Raw genomic sequence first — 14665 nt, 5'->3', positions numbered from 1 at the left:
GTCGTAACGTTTTTCTCCATAGAATTTCATTTTTATTTGACAAAATATCTTGGGTATTCCTGGGGACCAGTGTTGGTACTCTGAGAATGGTAAAGATAAAGCTAAAGCCATTATTTTGGTAATACTTGTTTTTTATTTGCTGCAAACATGCTTAACAAGACACATTGAAGCATATCACACGATTGCACTTGCACAATACAACATATCTGAAAAGGAGTAGGAAGAAGCAGAGTTCATTTAATCCTACCCATTTTATGTTGTCTCAGTAGTTACTCATTACCTGTGCAACATGTTCAACCATTTTCTAATAGAGAAAGAAAAGAGTAAATATGTATTCAACACCTTGCAATCTTTTCTTTACACAGAAGTGAACGACATTTAAATTCCAAAAGTAACTGATTTAATTTTTAAACACAAGAAAGGCTAGCTAAAGTGCTTGTAATGCAAAACTGAGACGGACAATAACGCAAAGCAACATGTCTTTAGTGTGTTTTAACTGTGGAACCAGCCATTGAAAGTCAATGTCGATGAAACATTTGACAAACTGCAATTAGCAGGCGGAGAGGGGGAACGGCGCCCTCCAGCAGGCAAATACGGATACTATTGAAGCTAGGTGTACAATACGCATGCGCCAATCGTTAACTCGCCAAGGAGACGTTGTTGCGGTGAAAAGTGTTAATAATCACTCAAACAACCGCATAACCATACACATAGTCATGTTTGCTGGCTATAAAGTTACTTGTGACTACCAGGAAGAATAAGAAGGAAAACACGACAAGGACAACTATGGAGAACGTCAAAAGCGTCATTCGAGGACTGGAGGTGGACAATGTCTACGGGTCTGTGGCTGTTCTCACAGGTTCCGCTTGTCTTGCCGGGGGTCTTGTGTGGCTGGCCCGGGCAATCGACGGCCGCCGAGCCGCTGAGAGCAAGATCCAGAAGGCCAGGATGCTGAGGGAGGATAGGCTGCTGCGAGCTGAACAGGCTGTACTTCATTACAAGCAGTCGGTGAGAGTTGATGCTTTTGTCATTTTCAATTATATGTACTATGTAACACATGTACAGTATAAAATAGTTTATTTTTTGGACCCAAATTACTGACTCTGACTGATGAAATTTTTAACGAAGTGGAAATAATACTGAAAATTTATAATGTTGCTTAAGAAAAGTACGATTACTGGTGTAAGGTAAAAGTAAAAAGTATCTCATTTACTCGGTTATTTTTTTTAAAGCAGGAGGCTGATCATTCTTGTAGAACAAGGGTCGACAACCCGTGGCTCCAGAGCAGTATGCGGCTCTCCAGCTTCCCTGTTTGCCATAGGACAGATACTATAGCATGGTTATTGATGACAATTCTCGCTACTGGGTAAACAACACTGATATGCAGAAATGTGAAATCTGATAAGCCTTTTTTATGTTAAAGTTTACAACATTCTATTTTAATTTTAAACAAATATGGCAACTGTTTGAAAAGGCTTACAGAGTTCAGTGATTTCAAAGATCTAATCGCATTTGTAACACCTCTTGCAGCATCCAAAGATGGACTCCTCTCTCATATTGTCACTTTCTCTGACTGAGCTGACAAATAAACTCCAGGGTGGCCTGCTGACACCTGAAGATGTCTTGTACTCCTACATGGAAAAGGTACGCAAGATCAAACACTGTGCAGGGGTAACCATTGATTTGAATACAGTCTCTTAAGGTTGTTAAGGTGTGTGTGTGACTTTACAGTAGGGTTGTTCTCAGATTTATTGCACTACTTGACTTTGGAGCTCAAGGTTCAACTAAAGTACAATTGGAGTTCCACATACTGTACAGTATATCAGAAAAGTGAATAAACCCCTCACATATCTGCCGAGTATTTTATTATAATTTTTCATGGTGACACTTTGATACAATGTAAAGTAGTCAGTGTACAGCTTGGATAACAGTGTAAATTTGTTGTCCCCTCAGAATAACTCAACACACAATCATTAATGTCTAAAAAGATGGCAACAAAAGTGAAAAATAATTAATTGTTGCTCTGCATAAAGATGTTCTAGGCTATAAGAAGATGAGCTATAAGATACTGAGCTTGAACAGGACAGTTTCCACTGAGAACAGACCTGCCATGGTCCAACAAGGATATTGAGTACATAACATATCTAGAGGTTGTGTTTGTAAGATAAATGTGAGTGCTGCCAGCAGTGGTAGTTCTAGCTATGGGCCACATGGGCAATTGCCCAGGGCGGCATTCTCATCAAGTTGTATGAACATGTAACAAAATGGCGTGTATAAACAGCAAAATGAGTCAATATTTAATTAAAGTGGATGACTTAAGACATCCTGTTTTTTTGTTAATATGATTATATTATATTAACTCATTCAATCCCAGCCATTTTTCAAAAGCCGTCTCTCTCAGTACCGGCCATTTTTGCTGATTTTGACTGATTGACAAGACACACAGAATCTCGTGTTCTGGGGCTATAATTTAGACATGGTATATACCAAAAGAAAGATAAGACTCTCTTTAAAAGAATTAAAACACAATATGGTGAAAATCTACTCATCGAGCCCGAGTCGTGCACATACTACACTACTTGGGGTCTTAAATTCAGCGTTTATTACCATTTCAACCTGTTTCGGTCAGGAGGTTCGCAGAGTAAATACTCCCCCACACTAACGTTCCTTCTCCCGATGACAGCATTTGATTCATCACCATGTATCCACCGTGGCGCACAGTCATCAATGGGACTACTGATATAAGTCATTTTCGTATCATTGGAAGAATCTATACAGGTATATAAAAAATATCGCCCAACCTTAAAAATAACAATTTTAGAAAAAATATATAATAACACCTTGAACCATTAACATTTTTTACATTTGCAAAAGATGTATACATGCGTCTTTGAGAGTGAGCAGGGTTGAAAAAAAAACGTACAAATACGTCTATGGCAGCGAATGAGTTAATTATATCGCAGACTAAGATTCTCAAACCTGTTATTTCACTATGAAAACATGGTGTCATTCAAGCCACAAGCGCCACTGGCTGCCAGCATTGCTGCAGAAGTTGATTAGGTGAGGGGTCAGTTAATGCGGAGACCGTTTCCACACACTGCATCAAATTGGTCTGCATGGTCATCATCTCAGAAGGAAGCCTCTTGTGCAAGAAAGCCAGCTGAAAACAATCAGACTAAAGACATGGATTACTGGAACTATGTACTGTGGACAGTACGGTATTTTACATGGTGTCAAGTGTGTGTGGCATCAACCAGATGATGAGTTCTGTTGGCACTGAAGAGAAAAGATTCACTATCTGTCCTCTGGACATGTCCCAACCATCTCAGTCTGGCCTCTCTGACTTTATCTCCAAGGCCTCTAACATGTAATGTCCCTCTGATGGATTCGTTCCTGATCCTATCCATCCTGGTCACTCCCAATGAGAACCTCAGCATCCTCATCTCTGCTACCTCCAGTTCAGTTCTCTGCTACCTCCAGTTCTGAGATGAGGATGCTGAGGTTCTCATTGGGTTTAGACATTAATGGCTGTGTATTGTTATTTTGAGGGGACCTTAAATGTACACATGTCATTTCTTTGTGACACACTGTAAGTCATTTTCCAGGCATGAAAATGATTGATTGAAGTGTTTCATGTTTTTCGCAGTCTCTCAGGGTAGACAAAAAGCTAAACTGCTGCACCGGATTTCTGCTGGAGAGCATTGACCAGCTGAAAACTCTGGACCACAATGAGCGAGGTCTCCTGTACGGCGTTCCAGTTAGCATCAAGGAAAACATTGGATACAAGGTAACCCTGAAAGAATTTAGTATCTCCGAATTTAAAATTTTTAATAACATTGTTATACTGAAGCTCACCAATAACAAATAAAATGCTTTTTACCATTAATGCACCTTTTGGTGCTGCATGGTTTTGCACCATAGTTGTCATCTTCTTCATCAAAAGAATTAGGTAACTGACTATTTGATTAAAGGAGGGAAGTTTACTTTTTGGATTTAGTGGATTAAAATGCACAAGAAAGTTTTATATTTTGCATGTTATTTCTGTGATTTCTGTTGCTTTAAGATGTCTGTGAACATTTTTTAAAATACATTTTATTGTGTTAGGAAATGTCTAAGAGCCTGATGCAGTATAGCATATACACCCCTGATCAAAATTAGACCAGTTAAAAGTATGCCTGTGAATAGTCTCATCCATTCAGGACAGTGTTCTCAGGGTATTCAATTGATCACAACTGGTTTTAGGTTGAAAATTTGCAAGAATTTACATTTTACACTGTTGAATGAGGAAGTTCTAAGTAGACCTTCAAGATGTAACAAGAAGAAATGGGAATGAGATAAACAAATATTTTGAATGAGCAATTTATTGAAGTGAATAGGCTGTTCATCATCATCAGTTTAAGTTGACAGCCTGTAAAAGCGAATGTCATTTTATGTCAGTTTCACAATGTTGTGATATGACGACAAAGACAAAAAAAGCTATCTCTCGTTCTATGTGGTCTCATTGCTAAGCTGCATAAGCAAGGCCTCTAGCAGTGCGCCATGACTGCTGAGACTGGACGCGGTAAGACAGTCACTTTAAACTCCCTAACAGATCCTCAGGGTTATGGAACAAAAGAGTAAAGTGGTAGACCCAAAATATTTTTATGAACTGTGAGCAAGAGGATCCAATTGGCTGTCCGTCAAGACGCGGGACGATCCTTGAAAGGTGCATTAATGTCAGACACGCTGTGCATCCACAGGGGTGGAGAACCACAGTTCTTAATGTCTGGAACACGGTTGTCGGACCATTTTCACTACAGATGTTGAGTCAAGATTGTCTGCAGTTTATAAATGCAGCGTCCACTCGTCCAGCTTCTGAGCTCCACAGCACCAGCGGTGCCTCCGACAAAGTGTGTCCGACAATGAGTGCTCCTCCTCGGGCAGTCGAGGTTGGAGGAGCACCAGCTGTGCCTACTCTTTGAGTTAATCAACGGTAAGTCAGGGGTCCTCGGCCACTAGCTCATGAGCTGCCAGTAGCTCCTAACCACTTTTCAATTAGCTCTCCAAAGACTTTATTCATTTTTTAGTAACTCCTAAACCCACTCTATTATAAAGTGAGGTGTATATCCATACATCCAGTATATAGTGCTATGCTGTTATAGACATTTATTTTTGCACATCTTCCTTCTACAACAGAACTATGACTCCAGCTGTGGTCTGCTCATCAACGTGGACCATCCAGCCGAGAGGAACTCTGTGATTGTGGAACTGCTGAAGCGACAAGGCGCTATTCCCTTTGTGAAAACAAATATCCCCCAAGGCATGTTAAGGTAAACATTATGCCCACTACCACTTGATGAAACATTTAACCACCTCTTGTCATGTCTTCTCTCTTATATCTGTGCCCTCCTTTGTCCCCTACAGTTACGACTGCAGCAACGTCATCTATGGGCAGACTCTGAACCCCCACAACCTTAAGAAGACCAGTGGGGGTTCATCCGGTGGGGAGGGTGCTCTCATCGGTGGAGGTGGCTCCTTGCTTGGCATAGGCAGTGACGTTGGGGGCAGCGTCAGAATCCCTGCTGCTTTCTGTGGGTTCTGTGCCCTGAAGCCAACAGCGGGCAGACTAAGGTCATCACCGCTATTTCTTCACCTCTGAATACGTTTGTTTTCCTGCAATAAACTGTTGTCTTTGTGCTTAGCTCACTTGGTGTGAGCACTATTTGTCCTGGGCAGAAGTCAGGTGAGCATCGACTTGCCGGCATAACTGGCAAACGAAAAGCAACGACTGTGTCACTGTTTCTCTTTGAATTTAGTGCTGAGTACACCCGGGCCTATGGCCAAGGATGTGGACAGCCTGGCACTGTGTATGCAGGCGCTGCTCTGTGACCACATGTTTGCCCTGGACCCCACTGTCCCACCTGTCTACTTTAATATGCAGGTATGTCCTGGCCCACATCATTCATTATTCATGTCAGAGATGGGGGTTTGTGCTATTTGACAATGCATTGAAAACCCTTGTTTTTTTGAATGGCAGATGACAGTTAATTTAGCTACAACTGCATGCACTTGAAAATGAAGCTAACTTCCTATCAACTCAGCTGTTTTGCTGGTAAGAAAAGTCATGCGTGTTGTTGTACTTTATGTACTGCTGTTTATCATGCATCTGTGGTATTGGTATTGGTATTGGTATTGGTTTTGTTGCTGCTGTGTTGTGCAATATCATCATGTTTGGCCGTTGGGGTCAACAAAGACCAATGATAAAACGTGGATGCTTCAGTACTGCAGTTTGTGTTTTGCATGACTGGTCATTCCACTGTGCAATATACTTGCTAATAAATGACCATGTGATCAAGGAGAGTTATGTGTCCCTTTCCCCTTTCTCATGCACACCAAATCATTATATGAGGTTGTTATGGGGAAAAAAATCTATGAGAGTAGGGAAGACAGGTTGAGCAGTTTGTGCAGCAGTCAGATAACATAGCAGTTTGCAGATATCTGGCCACAAAAGTAATTTCCTGACTGAAATTCTAATGACATGCAAATTAATTAGAAATGAAGTAAACTTAGAATTAAAAAGTTTTGTGTAGCAATTGCATTTTGTCTTCAGTTGTGTTGTCATTGACTATTTGAATTAGTTTGGTGATCTGAAGTATGACAAACAAGCAACAAAAACAAATAAGAAATCAGGAATATATATATATATATATACACATATATAAAATATGTGTGTGTTTATCAGATGTATGAGAGCTCCAAACCTCTGCGGATCGGCTACATGGAAAGCGACGGATTCACGCAGCTGACGCCGAGCATGGTTCGAAGCATGAGGGAGGTCAAAGCTCTGCTTGAGCAGGCGGGACACACTGTAAGGACCACAATGACAAACAAGGATAGGTGTTCATTTTAAAAGCAAAAGTAACGTGAAATGTGGTTTTACTCCTGTATGTAGCTAGTGCCGTACACTCCTTTGAAGTTGAAGTATGCTTATGAGCTCATCTCAAAGGGCATCTTTGCCGATGGAGCCACCAACCTGCTGCACAAACTGTGAGTTGTGTTCATGTTTTTACATCGTCTTGGACAATGTATTGTAAATGGTCTCTGAATTAACATGTATTGTCCCATTTTAAATAAATATATGCAGTATACATACATATACCAAACATTACACAAGTTTGGGCCTATGAGACGAGATGACATTTCAACATTACTTTTAAGAAAAGCACAATAAAATAAAAATAAAATAAAATTATATATATATATATATATATATATATATATATATTTATATATAATATATATATAATTTTTTTATTTTTTTGAGCAGTAGTCAAAGAAAACAGACATGTATTTACATGACAGTATACAGTATTAAGGCCGGTAAAATTATCCACTTTATTTTCATTTATTGTGATGAATTTATTCATTTTCATCTTAGCCCCTAGGTGCCCACAAGACCATTTTTTTCTGAACAACAAAGCTTGTCCCATTTTAGTCCCATGAGACCTTGTCACACCCCTAGTATGCAAATATGGTACAGTGGTTTTGCATTTGCATATGAATATTGATAGGAAAATTTTGCCTCTGTATACGTGTATTTTCTGCTTAGTGTACAACACGATGTGTGTCTTGTCATGTTATTAATACTCTATGTGACTCCAACTATGTTCTTATAAAGGACAGTTCAGATTCCCATCAGCAGTGTAGTCCATTAACAGAGACATACCCACTTCTTGTCCAGTCTAGTTCTGGTCAGATTTCAGTGATGAAGAATATGGTTATGCTTAGTTGCTGGGGCCATTTAAGAAACAAGTTTAGCATGTCAAACCAATATGTGTTCAAAAATGTAATACATTTGCATCACAAAAATGCCTCCTCAAAAAATCTGACTTCACAAAAGGCTGGGCCGCATCCCTGCTCACTGTCGCCTGCTCATTTGTGTGTATGTGATGAGCCACTCTCCTTTTGTGGCAATATATACTATAACACGGTATATAACGTTTTCTCTCCTTTTAGGAAGGATGGGCCTCTTGACCCCATTCTCAAATTACAAATGAAGCCTTTCTATTTGCCTATCTGGCTGAGGAAGATCCTCTCCATCCTCTTGAAACCTCTGGTCAGTGGAATCATCTTCATATTTGATGTTGGCATGAAGCGCCCCTGCATAGTCTAAAGAGATGCTGTACAAGAAAAATTATACCTTTGCTGAGGTAGTCATGCTTAATTGGTAATATGGAGTTTATTATTGTGGTTATAGTGGTGTACTGTATCGGGGGATCAGGGGGAGCAGGCTGCGGAATCAGAATGTTTCGGCCAAGAAGAGAAGAACTCATAAGGGGGTCCTTTTATAGTAATCTAAGTACTGTCAAAAATAGCACGTTAACACCATCGGAAGTCTTGCACATTTACTGTAAGTATGCTCGGAAAACCCAGAAAATACATATACACTCAAACCATGTGAATTCATCTCAAGTCACATGATGTCTTTGAATACAACCCTTCATGGCTCATAATGCTGTTAAAGTGTGATTTGATTGTTCTGCTACTGTTAAAGACAACAGTGTCAGGCAAACACATTTTCAGACATGAGTGGAGTCTTTTAGCTTTAAATTTGTAGTTCTTTTGGCGTTGTTAATACATACAAATACAATATATAAATATTATTGTGTCCTGTCATTATCTTTCTATTCATAAAATACAGCATAAATTGGTATATTTTACACAAATGGTGATGATTTTTGACAGGCCAAATAATAATATTAAATAATATTATATTACATTGGTATAGTAGTTTTGGGGGTACTGAAAAATATTTGAAATTTAATTATTATTATTTAGAATGTGTCACAATATTTTTTTTACTTAAAATGTTTTTGTTCTTCTGAAGAAGGTTACTGTAAAGCTTATGTTTATTACACTATGTTATCAAATGTTTTGTATTGCTATTATTCATTCATTCATGCATTTTCTACCGCTTATCCTCACGAGGTTCGCGGGGGGTGCTGGAGCCCATCCAGCTGTCTTCGGGCGAGAGGCGGGGTACACCCTGGACTGGTCGCCAGCCAATCACAGGGCACATATAGACAAACAACCATTCATACCTATGGATAATTTGGAGTCACCAATTAACCTAGCATGTTTTTGGAATGTGGGAGAAAACCCACGCATGCACAGGGAGAACATGCAAACTCCACACAGAGATGCCCAAGGGTGGGATTGAACTCGGGTCTCCTAGCTGTGAGGTCTGCGCGTTAACTACTCAACCACCATGCAGCCCGTATTGCTATTATTTTTTAAATAAAACAATACATATTGTATATCCATAATTGACTAATTATTTATAATGTCATTGATATTTATTGTTTTATTTCAAGCTGTTTTATCTCCCCGCAGTGTCCTCGTGGTTCATATCTTCTGGGAAATACCACTGGAGTCGGGTGAGAAGCGGTTTATGTTCTTCAGTGATGATGTGTTACTTGTGATTCACCACATTTTTTTCCCTGTTTATTTTCTTTTGTTTATAGATCTGCTCTCGAACTGTGGGATCAGCACTCTGCTGTGCAGGTACTGCAAACCACATTAATTGGATGCAGGCGATATTGGAGAGAGGCTGTTGCCTCTGAGGCTTGTGATGTATATTAACTTAATAAAAAAAAAACTTGAATAATGATTTGAAGTGCATAAGAAAATGGAAAGGAAAGCATAGCTCTTGTCTGCATGCATATGTATACCATATATTACACCACTCATGAGTTTATTGTAAACAACAGTACAGAAAGTGAAACAAGAATGAGTTCCACACTAATAGCTGAGATGATATTTTAAAGAAGAGGTGGATAAAGCTGCTGTATGCTGACCACTCATGATACTTCACAGAGTGGTCTTGTTGTGTCTTGCCAGGAGTACGTTCAAGATACAATAGCAGAGTGGAGAAGGTGCAACATAGATGTGCTGCTGTGCCCCATATTTGGACCCGCTTTCAACTTCATGTACTGCAGCAGGCTTAACTGTACGTCTGGATTTACTTACTATGTAGTCAAGAAAGAATATTGAAATCATTTTTGTTGTGGTTCTTGTTTTGTGTAGTTCCTATTTATACCACGGCTATCTACAATCTGCTCAACTTTCCTGCTGGCGTTGTTCCTGTTTCCACTGTGACGGCAGAGGATGAGGAGGAGCTACGCCATTATAAAGGCTTGTTTCAGGACCAGTGGGACAATCTTTTCCGCCAGGTAAGTGAGTGGGGATTTCATTAACACTGGGAGTGGAAAATATCCATAATTATAATTACGCTTGTAACTTACAGTAGTTTCATTTCTGATGGATGCTTTCCCAGAGGCCACTTGTTCTCTTTATTATTAGGTTATTGACTCATTTTTGTTCATGTAGTTTGTGTTGCTTGTGTTTCCGTTTGCATTAAAACCCAGATGAGCGTTACTAAACAATCATTACAATATCAAACTATTTTTTTTCCCAAAGAAACTTATCATCGTGAGGCAACATTTTCTCACGAGAATTTTATGAAATATGAACATGCTGCACTATTTAGGATTTCTTGTGATTAAACTGCATTATTGGTTTAATTTTAAATCCCAATATATTCTTATATACCATGTAGTTATTTTTTTTTTTGCTATTATTAAATTAAGGTTTGATTCTCATACTCTGTACTTCAGGGGTCACCAACCTGTCGATCGCCAGCTACAAGTCAATCTTTAGGGCTTTGCCGGTCAATCACGACAAAAAAATAAAATTTATTGTTACATCAGTGCCCTCCGCTCCACGCCAACGGAGTGTGGCCAGCGCATTTTGCAAATTTAGTGAGCAGCGCAGCGCCGCGCACTCACCCCTCTATCCCTCCCACCGCCGCAAGAGGCAAAGAGGTGTACTAGACTAAAATTACCACTGCATGGGCTGCACCACGCTGCATCATGAAATTAGAGTCCAATTTAATATCATATAATTAAAAATAATAATACAATATACAACGCTCAACCCACAACACTGACCCACCGAGCCAAGTTGTAGTTTGCTCATAGAACCGACGCCACAAGGTCGACCCCAACGAGGATCCACAAAAGTAGGGATGGCCAAAATAACATTTCAAAACCGGCAAAAATGGCATAAATAGAGCAAAAGGGACAATGAGAAAAGGCAACCAATAATAGCACAAAGGTTTGCATTTAAAGACAAAGCTATATTTATCTTGACTTAAATATTGGGGGTCGTGAGGACGGGGGTGGGTAGATCTTGCATAGGTTAGCGGCCGAGACCAGGGATCTTGGACTCAAAAAGGTTGGTGGCCACTGCTGTACTTGTTTATTCATTAAACAATGTTTTGGTCACTTTTTACAAATGTACTCTTTTATTACTGTTTAATCACAGTTAACTCTATTCTTACTCATTTGTTGTCCTTTCTCAGCAATAGTGAACATATTAAACAAGGGAAGTGAACAAACTATCCGTAATTTCTGAGACACAGAGAAAGGCTACGATTAAATAAGATCGGTTTCTTCCTACTCCATGTAGGACATTTAAAAATATGTAAAATATATAAGTGTAAACATGTGATGTACTTCGGACGGATAGACTATAGTCTAAGTAGTTGTTATCCTGTTGTTATGTGTTTTACATAAAAGTATATGTGGATCGGCATTTGGTTACAACAACAATGATAATAAGACATTTTTTATTTGTGGTGCAAAACACTTTAAAATGTGGGTTACGTCTATGAACATTTGAAATAACTGAAATGGAAAACACTGCAGCAATAGTTTCATTTTTAGACAAAGCCCCACCCCTCAACAAACCCATAGACCTGAAACCAGACACTTGTACTCAAAAGTACTCACAAAGACAGAGAAACTGTCATCATATTATGTTTGGTTTGTGAAATTGACCTAGGGAGTAGCTGCATGTTGGCTGTAGTTCTACCGTCAGCCAGCAGATGGCTCCAGCACACAGTTATCATTTGGCTGTGTGTGTACTTGTGTGCAGGCGGTGTCTGGAGGCCAGGGTCTTCCTATGGCGGTGCAGTGTGTCGCCCTCCCATGGCAGGATGAGTTATGCCTGCGCTTCATGAAGGAGGTGGAGGAGCTTGTCAAAAAAAGCAGGAAGTAAATGAAGTTTAGAAATGGTTAGCATAGTCACATTCTCATCTGGCACTATTTCGGCTCCCTAATGCACTGGACGCACATCCTGAGTAACCTCTGATCTCACAAATGGACTCAAATGGACATCATTTTAACATAAACACACTCCAAAAACATGCATAAGCTCGATAGGCGCCAGCTTAATGAAGACAAGTGGTGGAGAAAATGGAGTTAATTGTTTACAACAGTATCGTAAGTGTAACACCTGAGTAGGGCAACCAACATTTTAAAGATCATGTAGAGCTGCTGGATGCTGACAACTCGTGTTAAACTTCAAATGCAGCTCCTGCCGACTATAGGCTATTATTATGATTATTATTATTATTAGGATATAATTGAATAGCAGCGTTGATTGGAGCATTAATGGTATTAGGGTCGATTGAAGCAATTGTTGTCATGGAGATTTGTACTAAATGATCATTAACAATAAAGAACACAGATTGATTTCTCAAACCACACTAAAGTCTGCGCAATCCAATTGTTTTTTTGTGTGTCGTACGCCCCCACCCAAAACAATCTTCCTCATTTTCATCACAGTGCCACATCATTTCCTCTCACTTTCCACGCACTGAGTGATTGTAGCACTGGCGCCCTCCCAGGTAAAAGAAAAGCGATAAAGGAGGCTAATGACACATGGCGCCTTCATGGAGCATGTCGTCACATTACTCCCTCGCTATTGTAAATATGTGTTTCTGTTGGGTTTACATAAATTTACATATGTTTCCCAGCTCTCGTGCGAGGATGGCAAGCCATTTAGGTACAGTGTTGGTGTTTTCCATTACAATCACTGAATGGGAATAGCTTGACGGCAGGGAAAGAAGACGAGGAGGGAGGTTGTTCTCAGCTTTATCTGAAAGTGAGTGGCTCTCGCTGTGCCACTCAGTCAGGGAGCGTTTAAGCCTTAAGAGGCACCGGAGGGACTCTGGTCCTCTGAAGGGAACTTGACATTGTTCATAAATCCCTCAGGAACGGAGGAGATATCAACAATGACAGTCATACACATGTAACAAGAAGACAAATTTGGACTTAAAATGGCTCATTACGTTGATTTAATATGTGCAATTTACGAGTCTTACATAGTTTATTTTCTATATGTACATTGTATGAAAAATATGCCTCTCAAAAAGCACAAAAACTCAGCCTCTTGAGAGATTTCAGCTCAGTTTTTATGTGTCATTACCGCAGAAGAATACCAGTCATAGCAAAGAGCAAAAGTGACCAGTAACCATAAAACCAGACATAGTGTAGAAAAAAACACAATGAACACCCCATAATATTTGTTTTTAATGTGACGAGACTCAACTCTCGGGCATAGACTGTTGTCTTCCATCTTCATATGACAGAAGAAGTGTAGTCTCCTTCCATCCTTAAATGGCCTTTAAGGAATCATCAAAGGATGAGTCATTTTATTTGTCGTTTTATTACACAGATGCTGAACTTCTTTTTACAATTGTATGATTTATAGAAATGTTAAACAAATGCAATATAATCAGACACATCCCTTTTTCTTTTTCATGCATCACCAAAGGGTGATTTATTTCATTTTAATTCTTTATTGTTTCATTGTACAGTAATCCCTTGTTTACCAGACATCCCACTATAACAAGAATTTCCGCAAAGAAACATTTCTTATTTATAAATGGAATATTTTTGTGGTTAGAGCATAGAAAACTACTTTACAACCTTCTAAATACAAGTGTAACATTATCAGAGCCCCCTAAACATGAAATAACACCCCTGTAGTGCACCTTTAGACTCGCAATACCCAACAGAGTAGTAAATCAGCTGTTTAAGACATAAGTAATACTCATGCTTGTGTGTGTTACTCTAAATGTCATCTCTGTGGAACTTGTAAGAGAGACAGGAGGACAGGAAATGATGTGGGAGATTACAGTAACACTACTGACACCTACGTAGTGACCGGTGTTGAATGCTACATTGAATGTGTCATTTATGTGTCATACAGTATTTGTATTTCAGTTCAGTGAGTCATTTCTATGCTTGAAAATGCAAAATTTGAACTGTGAATTAGCAAGGGATGACTGTACAGGTGCCAAACCTCTTTTTACACTTGTATGACAGTTAAGAATGCTAAAATTCAAGAGGTTGCGATTCAAGAAGTCGCATCGTCTTCCTTCCTTAAAGGGGACCTATTAAGCTTTTTCCATTTTCTGACCTATAAATGTAGTTAGAATGTTGTATTCTCATGTTAAATGATACCAAAGTTTCAGATAATGAGGTTTGCACATTTGGAAGTGAGTCCTGAAAGAAGTTTGGGATGGCTCAAAACGCTCTGTTTTAAAAGGCGTGGTAAAACCGTTCCTTTGTGATGTCACAGAGGGGCAGACTTCCTTATATGGTTCATAGTTAGGGAAGCACAAATCAAAGGAAATACAGCTGGAATAGGTGCAGATTCTGGAAAATCGAAAAGTTTTCTGTAGGGGTTATTGTGTGTAGCTGCTCTATAGGAGACCACAACTACTACAAATACAAAGGGTGGAAAAATGAGCATAGTAGGTCCCCTTTAAACTCTG

At 39.4% G+C, this 14665-nt stretch overlaps 1 protein-coding gene across 1 annotated transcript; it reads left to right on the top strand.

Annotated features, from left to right (window-relative positions):
- The first annotated feature begins 603 nt into the window (after positions 1 to 603).
- Positions 604 to 12555, top strand: LOC131129627 (vitamin D3 hydroxylase-associated protein). Its single transcript, XM_058073364.1, has 15 exons — positions 604 to 1008; positions 1531 to 1644; positions 3647 to 3787; positions 5176 to 5309; positions 5404 to 5610; positions 5682 to 5722; positions 5796 to 5920; positions 6722 to 6847; positions 6932 to 7026; positions 7996 to 8095; positions 9373 to 9416; positions 9504 to 9543; positions 9880 to 9988; positions 10066 to 10211; positions 11977 to 12555. Exons 1-15 carry the CDS (start codon positions 787 to 789, stop codon positions 12097 to 12099), a joined length of 1767 nt encoding a protein of 588 aa, XP_057929347.1. The 5' UTR covers positions 604 to 786; the 3' UTR covers positions 12100 to 12555.
- Positions 12556 to 14665: the final 2110 nt, after the last annotated feature.

The sequence above is a fragment of the Doryrhamphus excisus genome, chromosome 5 (genome assembly GCF_030265055.1).
Source record: "Doryrhamphus excisus isolate RoL2022-K1 chromosome 5, RoL_Dexc_1.0, whole genome shotgun sequence".
In the NCBI taxonomy this organism is placed as follows: Eukaryota; Metazoa; Chordata; class Actinopteri; order Syngnathiformes; family Syngnathidae; genus Doryrhamphus; species Doryrhamphus excisus.
This window is presented reverse-complemented; position numbering and strand designations above follow the sequence as displayed.